The sequence below is a fragment of the Schistocerca gregaria genome, chromosome X, assembly GCF_023897955.1.
Source record: "Schistocerca gregaria isolate iqSchGreg1 chromosome X, iqSchGreg1.2, whole genome shotgun sequence".
NCBI lineage: Eukaryota > Metazoa > Arthropoda > Insecta > Orthoptera > Acrididae > Schistocerca > Schistocerca gregaria.
This window is the reverse complement of record NC_064931.1, coordinates 426338409-426351020: the sequence shown is the minus strand read 5'-3', so window position 1 is coordinate 426351020 and position 12612 is coordinate 426338409. Positions and strand designations below refer to the sequence as shown.

Below are 12612 nucleotides of genomic sequence, written 5' to 3'. Positions count from 1 at the left end.
GCGGATGCAATCAGACTGCAGTATTGATCATCTAGGCATGGTTGAACTACAGATAACATGAGCCATGTACCTCCTTCCTGGTGAAATGACTGGAACTGATCGGCTGTCGGGTCCCCTCCATCTAATAGACACTGCTCCTACATGGCTCTTTACATCTTTGGGTGGGTTTCAAAATGGTTCATCAAATGGCTCTGAGCACTATGGGACTTAACTACTGTGGTTATCAGTCCCCTAGAACTTAGAACTACTTAAACCTAACTAAACTAAGGACATCACACACATCCATGCCCGAGGCAGGATTCGAACCTGCGACCGTAGCGGTCGCGCGGTTCCAGACTGTAGTGCCTAGAACCGCTCGGCCACCCTAGCCGGCTTTGGTTGGGTTTAGTGACATCTCTGAACAGTCAAAGGGACTGTGTCTGTGATACAATATCCACAGTCAACATCTATCTTCAGGAGTTCTGGGAACTGGGGTGATGCAAGACTTTTTTTTGATGTCTGTATTTTCACTTGACATCAGGTCAGGCTTTCAAGAATATTAAGATTTTTACTGTGTTAAAGCTAAAATCATTTCAGATGATATTCACTGTCCACATGTGTGAGTAACACATGGAACTGAAATTATCAGAATAAAAATTCAGTTCTTACAGATTTGTCTTCACTTGATATTAAGTCAAGCTTTCAAAAATATTAAGCTTTGTGCTATGTTAAAGCTAAAATCCTTTCAGATGATATGCAGTGTCTACGTGTGTGAATAACACATGGAATTGAATTAATACTTGTTGAATTTCTTAGTCTCGTCCATTTTTGTTCAGAGTGCCATAATTAATTGAATGAAACTAACATGTGTCATACCATCCTCTTGAGTCCTGCAGAAGGTAGGTTGGCTGCTCACACCATCACCTTTACTTGTAAATGCTTGAACTTGTACACTGTAGTTGCAAAAATGCTCAAGTTTCTTCAGCTCCACTTTTTGGTCAATTGTAATTAGTTCTGAAGGAGCGGACACCCCTAAAAAAGATTATTATTGAGTTATATGCAGGATATAATAATGTTATAATTTAAATTTATTGAGATGTAAAAACTTCCTATATTATGCAGTTATTGTACATTTATAACAATTTATTAAATTAATAGAAGCTACATGCATAGTTTGGCACTTCCTGTGAGCTTCATTTTTTTAGATGGGTTTTTTCCCTTTCATTTTCTTTAATTACTGCATTTTATATTTTGCCTTTTCATCAATTAAACTGAATGTATCCTATGATATCCAAGGATTTCTACTAGGCCTTGTCTTTACCCTATTTGAGCCTCTGATACCTGCACTATTTCAGCTCTATAAGCTAACCACTGATTTTCTGCTGTCTTTATTTCCCTAGTTTCAATCAATCATTGCCTAATGGTCCCTCTAAAATGCTCAACAAACTCTTGTCACCTTTATTGGAACTGGTGCTATCAAATTATGTTTTTTGAACAGGTAGTGGCTATTATTGTGGATGGACCTCAAAATGCTGGTTACCATCACACAGCAGTCCTTTAGGGGTATGCCTTCTATGGGGTACAGCTCTTGTGGGTCTCCTGAAGACTCAGAATTTCAGGCTAAGAGTGTTCTTCACATGATTTTCATATTTTGTTGCTTTCAACAAAAGGCAATAAGCAGTGTGGACGAACCTTCACTTTCAAATCCCTATCCTATCTTATGGTTTGATATGTCATTGATCAATAGTTAATATTAATGTTCAAATAGAACTGAAGACAGATTTTTGTTTATGGGCTTTGCCATTATATCTGCTGCAGAAAAGGGACATTAAGTTTCCAAATGTCTTGCTAGGGTGCAGTGGAATATGCTTGCATAAGTGGCACCACCTAGCTAGATTTTCATGAATGACTATGTGAAATAAGTGCATGAAATAGGTCCTGTTACATTTTGTTGCTAAGAATTTTGTTACTTGCTGATGCTGTTTGTGGGATAAACTCTGTTATTATCATTTTTTAATGAATGTGTCATGGCTGAGTTATTACTAGTTTTATTTTCTTGTGAATAGCTATAAAGTACTGAAAATTTGAAAACAGGACAATATAAATCCCATGTGCAATGTATTAAACAAAAATTTGGAATGTGACTTCAGCAAAAGTGAAGGTACGTGATGTATCTCAACCCAAACTAAACATTAATGAAGGTTTGTGTTTGAAATTTTGTAAAGAGGTCTCAAGGCAATGAAGAATGCCCTTGTTTTAATCACTTCCACGCCAACTCATTTATCATGTCCATGACACTCTCCCCCCTGATTCAAGGAAATACAAAATGAAGTGTCCTTCTCTGGAATTTTTTTTTGTCCACCTCCAGTCCTACTGAGTAAGGATCCAACACTGTACAACAAAACTTTAGCGGAGGATTAGCGAACATAGTGTAGGCAATCTCTTTAGTAGACCTGTTGCATCTTCTGACTGCTCTGCCAATAAAACAAAGTCATTTTGTTTGTCTTCCCCACAACATTTTCTACATAATAGTTTCAATTTATATTGTTTATAATTGTAATTTCAAGGCATTTATTTGAATTATCAGCCCTTAGGTTTGTGTGAGTTATCATGTAATCAAAATGTAATGGATTTCCTTTAGTACTCATGTGGATGACCTCACACATATTCTTATTCAGAGTCAACTGCCACACTTTGCACCAAACAGATACTGTATCTGTGTCATTTTGCAATTGGTTTTTATCTTCAGTTGACTACTTGGTAGATGACAGCATCATGTGCAAACAATCTAAGAGGGCTGCTCAGATTGTATCCTAAACCATTTATATAGATAAGAATAGCAGGAAACCTGTAACACTTCCTTGGGAAACATAAGATATCCCTTTTCTTTTACTCGATGATTTTTCATCTATTACTGCATAATCTGACCTTTCTGGCAGAATCATGACTACAGTCACACAACTGAAATGGTACTCAATAGACACACAATTTTATTAGAAATGTCATTTGATGAATGGTGTCAACGGCTGTCTGGAAATCTAGACATACGAAATCAATTTGAGATCCCCAGTCAATAGCAGCCATTAATTCATGTGAATAGAGAGTTAATTGTGTTTCACAAGAATGATATTTTCTGAATCCATGCTGACTATGTATTTATAGACTGTCTTCTTCAATGTAATTCATGATGCTTGAACACAGCATATGTTATAAAATCCTACTGCGAACAGCTATCCATGATGTGGACTATTCCTATTTCTGTAGTTCCTCTTGACTTAGTAATTATTAACTGCAAATTCCATACAGAAATAAATGTATGTGGATAGCAGCATTCAGAATTTTGGGATGCTTAAACAATGACCTGAACTGTTTGTGCACTGATACAGCAGTTCTGTGTAACTGGAGTCCACTTGGTTAAGAATATTCTCTGTGAATGCACTGAATTACCAAAAATTATAATACTTTTCAAAATCTGTCTTTACAAATCTACAGCTTGGTAGCTATACACCTTCTTGGGTATTGGTAAGAACAGGATTCCAGTTTGGGACAGAATTATCATAGGTCAAAAGTGCAGACTCAGCAAGTTAATGATTTCAAAGAGAAACAACACAAAAAATATGTAACATGCTTTCACAGGATTGGTATTGACATTATATGGTTTGGTCAATACTTGGGTCTCAGAGCGTCACATATCAAAAGATATAAATGGCAGAGTTAAAAACAAGTTGAAGTCCTAGGAAATATCTCATCAAATCAAAGGAGTTAGTGTGTTATTATGATTACACTTTCAAGAATCAAATAATCACAATTTGTATGATTTTAAGACCACAATCAATAGTCAAAGTGAAATTGAATCCTGTGTAGTTTTCATGATCAAAGGAACTGTTAACCAAGATTTCTTGAGTTTCAAAAGTGGATCTACCAGATCATTATCTTCAGGTACCATTAGATGACACTTCCAAGCAGTACATGGTGCAAATAGATTTTTCACCTTATATCAATATCACCAGCATCAATATTGAATATCCAGTGCCCCAGCAACCTTTCAGGGGTTCTTTGAACAGTTAACCCATTTCGTTCCTTCCTGCATGAGTTAACTGAATGGCACCTGTGTCATATGGCCCATTAAGGAAGAAGATACAGAACTGTGCATCTACATCTACATACATAACCCACAAGGCACCATACTATGTATGGTGGGGGTACCATTTCTTTCCTATTCCACTTACAAATGGTGCAAGGTAAGGGTGAGTTGCTAGATGCCTCTGCATGAGCCCTCATTTCTTTTATATTGTCTTTGTGGTTCTTATGTGAAATGTGCATTGGTGACAGCAGAACTGTGCTTCAGACAGCTGTGAATTCCTGTTGTCTAAGTTGTGTGTCATCAAAAGAACCTTTTATCCCCTCCAGAGATTCACATTTCAGTTCATAAGACACTTCTGTGTTGATGAAACCTACCAATAAAAAATCAAGCAGCATCCTTCATCATCACTTTGGTGTCTTTCTTTAATCCAACCTGGTGAGTATCCTAAGAATAAGTCAAACAAGTTTTCTCTATATTATTTCCTTTTTAGATGAGTTACAGTTTCCTAAAACTTTACCGATAAACTCAAGTCAACCATTCATCTTCTATACCACAGTCCCTATGTATGTGCTCCGTTTCATAGCAATTTGCAGTGTTAGGACAAGATATTTAATCAACATGATTGTGTCAAGCAGCACACCACTAATACTATATACGAACATTACAGGATTGCTTTTCCCACTCGTATGCATTAACTTACATTTTTCTGCTTATAGGACAGGATGTCATTCATCACAACAAATAGAAAATCTGTCTAAGTCCTCCTGTATCCTTCTACTCAATGACATTACTTTTATGTATACTATAATATAGTCATCAAACATTTGCAGATTGCTACTTGTCCTATCTGTCACATCATTTGTGTGTACACAGAACAAACTGGAAAACTGATTGCTTCCTGATAAGCATCCTAGACAGCATGGCCACCCAGTTGGCTTCTACATATATGGAAGAAATAACCAAGATACCATCAACTCAAAACTTAAAAGATCTCCAGATGAATCATTATATTAAATTTAACGCACATGCAAAATAGTATCACAACCTTCAGAGGAGCTCTCCCAGGAAGATGTTCTGTAGGTTTGGTATGCAGATTGTGAAAATTATACGTGAAAACTTTAGCCATTACAGCTGTCAGATCCATTCTTAGTACATATTATAGTAGGGATACTGCTCACACCCACTACACAGGTGTGCTGTCTGACCTTATAGTGCCTCAGAAATGTTATACAAAGTATAGTTTAGTTACTCCTAAGCTAAAAAAGAGTCATTACTTGTATTTATTTCCCTACAAAATTTCTGCCAACATTTGTTTGCTATAAAGTTACACCTCATCATAGATTACAAACTTGAGCTTGCCATTTTCTGTCTATTAGGAGACACACCAGAGTGGATGGCTCACAATCTTCAACCATCTTTATTGCACTACAGCATGGTATGCAAATGCAGAAACATTTTACCTTCTGTCAGTGGAACCTGATACATGCTTTGATATAAAATATGTAAGATTTTCCAATGGATGTATCTCATATTGCTTCACAGATAGATCAGGAGCCAGTCCTGTGGAAATCATACAGTTTATGAGTTAGGTGTAGCCATCACTAAAAGGTATGTGAATGATCCACCCATCAGTCAGTACTTTACGTCACAATGTCATCAATGTGATGCAACTAGAAATCTCCTACTGCAATTGATCTTTTGTGAGTGTTGGGTAGTACTATCTCCTTCATTAATAATGAAAGTTTATTGATTACACCATTATGGTGTCAATCACATGAAACAATTAACTGAGTATCTGGCATAGGGCTGTGAAATTTAAGCAGAGAACCAAGCACAACCTACATAAGTCTTACCTTGTAGCCTACCCTATCAAGGCCATGTGGATTTCAGTGACTATTCTGTACAGTCATTATGAATGCTCTCTCAGGCTTTCCCGATATCACCTCAATATTTTTTATTTCAATGGATGGTTGGAAAGGTATTTCGACATCATATGCTGGCCACATCAAAGGAAGATGTGTTGAACCATTTATCAGGTATTTATATGCCTACTCTGTTAAATGGGAGAAGCCCATATGATATTTAATATGGACAATAGCATCATGGCTCATTTCAGGAAGTTCATCCCCAGGAAAACGGCTGGACCCTTAAGTAAAAATTCAAATTTAAACCTTTGGACACAGCCAGGATGTGAACTTTTTGATAACCAAAGACATGGTCATAAGGAACTGTCACAATATTATCATAACATTGTTGACAGCAAGAATGGTGGACATCCAAACACCAACCTGTCACCAATATCAAATGATGTACTGACACTTATGCATAACTCAGGAAGTGCTGCCAGCACCTGTAAAATCAAACAGCAACCGGATTTCAATCAGGGAAGTGTCCCCAAGTGATATGCAGCCCACCAAGTATTTTTCCATCCTGGTTTTTCATCCATTTTTGAATATGAAGAAGCTGAACCACTTGCAGTGGTAGACATAGAACAGTCACGATCAAAACCCCCAATATGGATGAAGATTTTACACTACTCACATCATTGAAGATACTCCTGAAAACCAATTTGAGAAGCCATATCACCCCATGATTCACATTGTCAGCACTTAAATGTCTGCAGAGCCATACTCCTGTCCCTGATTTCAGAGCAGCACTCCTCACTCAATCAGAAAGCAGACTACTTTTCAGCCAATGGGGGTGTGCCAATAGTACTGGCAATTGAAACAGTGCATCAGGTTAAAGACATATGCACCAACATAAGGCAAATAAACCCTGCCAATATATGTTCAGGCAATGATGGAGAAATATAGATATCTTGTTGAGTTCAGCATTATACTCTTCATCATGTTTTTGACATACATTGTTTCCTTAAATTTCCACTCATCTTTCACTCCCTGCTGTCCAGTATTCAGTAAACCTCTAATAGACAAAACATCTTTGTTGAAAGTGAGGATTTTGTGCAGCTCTATTGATACTGAGAGTTCTTCAAACTACTTAGGATTATAGATCTGTTTCGTTTAGTAGGGAACAGTTATTTCCTCCAAAAGAATTCCACTTCTGAACCACTTGAGACATTTGTGTATTCCAACATATTATAAGCCTTTGTATTAAATGGTTATGCATTCTCTTATGAAACGTTTACATGAGAAGTTTCACTGGAAAATAAAGCAGTTAAAAAAAAGTACATCAATCATACCATATAGCAAAATATTTGTAATTTGTGGTTGCAAAAACATTATATGTCGTTAACAATGACATGCATACAGAATAAAGGTTACAAGCAGATAATAAATAAAACTCCTCAAATGATCTCTCTCCTCCTTTTTTTATAGTGAATAAGATAGTATGAAGAGGATGCAAAGTCCTTTTACATGTAGTAAATTTCTTAAAAGCTGATGATCTCATTGTGCTATCAATAGCCCTCTTTGTCATTGAAGTATTTTTTCTGACATATGAAGTGATTAAGGCTTTTGAACTGAATTCCCTACCAGGAAGTTACAAGCTGCCTCAGGCAGAGCCTCACATTCATGAACAAGCCCAGCGTATTTTTGGTGTAACAGGTGTCCCTGAGGCTGCCACTAATGAATATTTTAACCCAACAGTCATCCACCAATTTGACATGTAGTGTACCTTGAGGCTAGGGATTTCACCACCCCATGATGTGGTTAATTAAGGAAAAAGCCATGTTTTCTGTATCACACAACATTCCTCTGTCATAACATATGGTGGTCACACAAGAATTTCAGAGATTACTTTGTGATCCATTCTACATTGTCAAAATACTTTCTTTGCAATCAGAGTTATGGAATACCATGTGTGAATGAATGAATGAGTGAGTGAGAAATGGCAAAACTGGTCTGCTCACAACTCTAAAGCTTTGACTTTTCCAAATCTGTAACCAGCTAAGACCAGCTGAGTTTCCTGAGCTGTTCATCATTTGATATGACTCAGAGTGGAACATATAGCTTGCAAAATGCTAGAAAAAGACACGTGAACTGAGAAAAAGTAGATCACAGTCAGTATAAAAATTGTCTTCTGTATGGTTCCAAAAGTGAAACAAGAAGAACAGAGTTGAAGCACATACAACTGGACCTAAAAGAAATAAAAAATTATGACATTCTATTCCAAGCAACATAAAATGTTCATTGGTTATTATTTATTATTATAGTAAGTTTCATTATACATTCATAATTGCAGTTGCCTACTACTGGGGCATATTTTCTACAAAATTTCCTTTTTTACCACTCTCATTACATACAGCAAATTTCCTTGGAATGACTAACTGCTCTACTTTTATTCATGGCTTACTGTTTTCTGAGAAAGCTACTTATCATCTGCTGTAAACTTTATTGCTTTGTGTGTTCATCTTAATGAAAAAATTTCAGTTCTACAGTCACTATAAAATAAAACAAGCAAAACTCCAACTGTTTCTAGGACAAAAGGACATTATTACCTTCTCCATAGCATAAAGGTTTGTAAAGCACTTTGTAGCCTCTTAGCATTCCATTGAACTCTGAAGCTGGTGGTGGAGACCAAAGCACCAGGATGCTTTGTGATGTAAGAGATGTGCACTGTACATCATTTGGTGGTGCACCTGGAACTGAATGAATAATAATTATATAAATAATAATATGAATAATTATACATAAATTTTAGTTGAGCAGTTTTTTTAAACATCTGAGATAAAAAACATACCACAGAAGGTTAAAATTTAATATGTAGATTTAGGTGAGTGATTCATTATGCAACATACGTGAAAAACAGCCAGGTTATGGTAAATTAATATTTCCTGCTAATTGTTTCTGGGATTACATTTTGCAACACACAGAATATGCATATATAAATATGCAGTACACTTCTCCTTCCATTACTTAAATGGTTTGCTAGTCCACAGTTAACTCTCTGACTTTTGTGACTGCATTAAGGTGCAGCAAGATACATTTCACTAGATGTAGTGGCATTTTAACAAGCATTCATTTGCCTTTTCCACTGCACTATAGGTGTGATAACATGTGTTATTTGCTTGGCCTCTGAGTGCTGTGAATGCCTGTTGATTATGTGCACTTATGTACCTGTGTGCTGTGGACATCTTTACATGCACAATTGAATTGCTGTCCTATTCATGCATTATCCATTCATAATTCAGGTTGTTGGTTGGAATATGTGTAGGCATTGTCTGTTCCAATTTCCTGGTAATGTTTTCAACTTCTCTTTACATTTCTGGCTAACTGATTGAGAAAAAGAGGCTTTTTCATCACTTTTCACATGTGTTTGAGGATTGTACTTCAGAGCATAAGTGCTGACTAGTAGATGGTCATCTTGAAATGATATTTCAGACTCAGTGAGCTGGCACAATAGTAAGACATTGCACTTGTATTTGGAAAAACAGTGTTTTGAATTCCTTCCTGGCCATCCATATTTACCTAAATATGGATGGCCAGAAAGGAAATTATGACAAACCTTGTCATGATTTCCTTAAACTGCTTAAGGTGAGTATCAACATGGTTCATTTTACATGGCACAGCTGATTTACTTCCTAAACCTTACTGTGTTTTCTATCTCTGATGACCCTATCTTTGACAGAACACTGGATTCTAATTTTCCACCATTCATGATAATTCTAATACAATACCTCGTGATATTAGTGGTAAATGAAAAAAAATTATTTAATTCATTTACTGAAAACAATATGAAATAATCATTTTTGTTTTTATTCCAATGTAACAAGATATAGGACTGCTTCATTGTAATTTGGCCTTTCAGAATTCAGGTAAAATATTAGTAATCTTTGGCTCATTGCAGTACACCTGGCAACTTTAGTTTCCAATGAAATTATATTTCAATAAAATTTATGTTTTTGACAGTGCTGGACTTCACTAATAACCCTGACAGTATCTGGGAAGAATGAACACTGTTCATGCAGACTGTTATTCAAGTTCAGATATGTTTATCTGGCTTTAAAATAAAAAAAATAATATTAGCATCTGCTTTTGTTTGTAGTAATGGATAAACCACATCAAAGTTGCAGGAGGAACTGATCTGAGGAGAAATGCACTTTATATCAATTGACATATTTCTTATTGACAATTAATCTGTATGAAAAAGAAGAAGAATGAATTGTGGCCACCTTCAGTGCCATCAAAATGCTTGAGATGGAACAGGCTGACAAGATGCCCAGTGAGTGGGGCAAGTAAAAAACACTGCAATTTCTTGATCAAAACTCAAGTATGGTGCAGCTTTTTAGTCTGAACCTACATGTTTTAATGTCTTGTGATTTCCATTGGGTGTTGACTGTGCAAGATACACTCCTGGAAATTGAAATAAGAACACCGTGAATTCATTGTCCCAGGAAGGGGAAATTTTATTGACACATTCCTGGGGTCAGATACATTACATGATCACACTGACAGAACCACAGGCACATAGACACAGGCAACAGAGCATGCACAATGTCGGCACTAGTACAGTGTATATCCACCTTTCGCAGCAATGCAGGCTGCTTTTCTCCCATGGAGACGATCGTAGAGATGATGGATGTAGTCCTGTGGAACGGCTTGCCATGCCATTTCCACCTGGCACCTCAGTTGGACCAGCGTTCGTGCTGGATGTGCAGACCGCGTGAGACGACGCTTCATCCAGTCCCAAACATGCTCAATGGGGGACAGATCCGGAGATCTCGCTGGCCAGGGTAGTTGACCTACACCTTCTAGAGCACGTTGGGTGGCACGGGATACATGCGGACGTGCATTGTCCTGTTGTAACAGCAAGTTCCCTTGCCGGTCTAGGAATGGTAGAACGATGGGTTCGATGACGGTTTGGATGTACCGCGCACTATTCAGTGTCCCCTCGACGATCACCAGAGGTGTACGGCCAGTGTAGGAGATCACTCCCCACACCATGATGCAGGGTGTTGGCCCTGTGTGCCTCGGTCGTATGCAGTCCTGATTGTGGCGCTCACCTGCATGGCGCCAAACACGCATACGACCATCATTGGCACCAAGGCAGAAGCGACTCTCATCGCTGAAGACGACACGTCTCCATTCGTCCCTCCATTCACACCTGTCGCGACACCACTGGAGGCGGGCTGCACGATGTTGGGGCGTGAGCGGAAGATGGCCTAACGGTGTGTGGGACCGTAGCCCAGCTTCATGGAGATGGTTGCGAATCGTCCTCGCCGATACCCCAGGAGCAACAGTGTCCCTAATTTGCTGGGAACTGGCGGTGTGGTCCCCTACGGCACTGCGTACGATCCTACGGTCTTGGCGTGCATCCGTGCGTCGCTGCTGTCCGGTCCCAGATCGACGGGCACGTTCACCTTCCGCCGACCATTGGCGACAACATCGATGTACTGTGGAGACCTCACGCCCCACGTGTTGAGCAATTCGGCAGTACGTCCACCCGGCCTCCCACATGCCCACTATACGCCCTCGCTCAAAGTCCGTCAACTGCACATACGGTTCACGTCCACGCTGTCACGTCATGCTACCAGTGTTAAAGACTGCGATGGAGCTCCGTATGCCACGGCAAACTGGCTGACACTGACGGCGGCGGTGCACAAATGCTGCGCAGCTAGCGCCATTCGACGGCCAACACCGCGGTTCCTGGTGTGTCCGCTGTGCCGTGCGTGTGATCATTGCTTGTACAGCCCTCTCGCAGTGTCCGGAGCAAGTATGGTGGGTCTGACATACCGGTGTCAATGTGTTCTTTTTTCCATTTCCAGGAGTGTATATCAGTAATGGATTTTAATCAGCTCTCTGGTCAAAGAACTTCTAGAAACATATACAATGGAATGGTGAAAAGCTGATATAGGAATAAATTGTAACTACAAAAATCTTCTAATACTTCCTGAGATCCATTTTACAATTGTTATAGCAAGTAAATAATCTAATAAATGTGTAATAATGTGTATGTGTGCAGTTAACACAGGACTGGCATTCGGGAGGATGATTGTTCAAATCCGTGTCCAGCCATCCTGATTTAGATTTCCGTGATTTCCCTAGATCACTTCAGGCAAATGCTGGGATGATTCCATTGAAGGGGCATGGCTGATTTTCTTCCCCATCCTTCCCTAATCTGAGCTTCTGCACCGTCTCTAATGACTTTGTTGCTGTTGAGATGTTAAACACTAATCTCCTCCTCTCTCTTCTTGTGCAGTTGACAGAAAAAAGAACTTTGAAAGAAAACAGACACAAATAAAATTCATGGAACCTACTCTTATCTTGAGTACCATGATATGACTTAACAACACAAATAAAAGTAACAAAGCAATATAAAGTGTACAGGAATTATGGCATGAGTGATATGTCTCAAAACAGTATTTCAAAACAGGAATACTATTAAACAAAATTCAAATATGGTGAAGCATATAACTTTACCAGTGCCTTATAAAAAGCCTCTAACAAAAACAAATGTGGGAAACACATTGATTACACAAAAAAGTATTTTGATGTTTAACAATATTATGAAAAGGAAAGTTGCTACTCACCATATAGCAGAGACATTGAGTCGCAGATAGGAACAATGAAAAGTCTTTCACAAATAAGGCT

The 12612-nt window shown here is 38.3% G+C and overlaps 1 protein-coding gene across 1 annotated transcript in view; it reads right to left on the bottom strand.

Annotated features, from left to right (window-relative positions):
* Positions 1-12612, bottom strand: part of LOC126299577 (Down syndrome cell adhesion molecule-like protein Dscam2) — a 212234-nt gene that overhangs the window by 163638 nt on the left and 35984 nt on the right. The window contains exons 3-4 of the mRNA XM_049991586.1: positions 8520-8666; positions 856-1011 (exon numbers count right to left, since the gene is read on the bottom strand). Coding sequence (XP_049847543.1) covers positions 856-1011; positions 8520-8666 — 303 coding nt within the window. The remainder of the gene's footprint in view (positions 1-855; positions 1012-8519; positions 8667-12612) is intronic.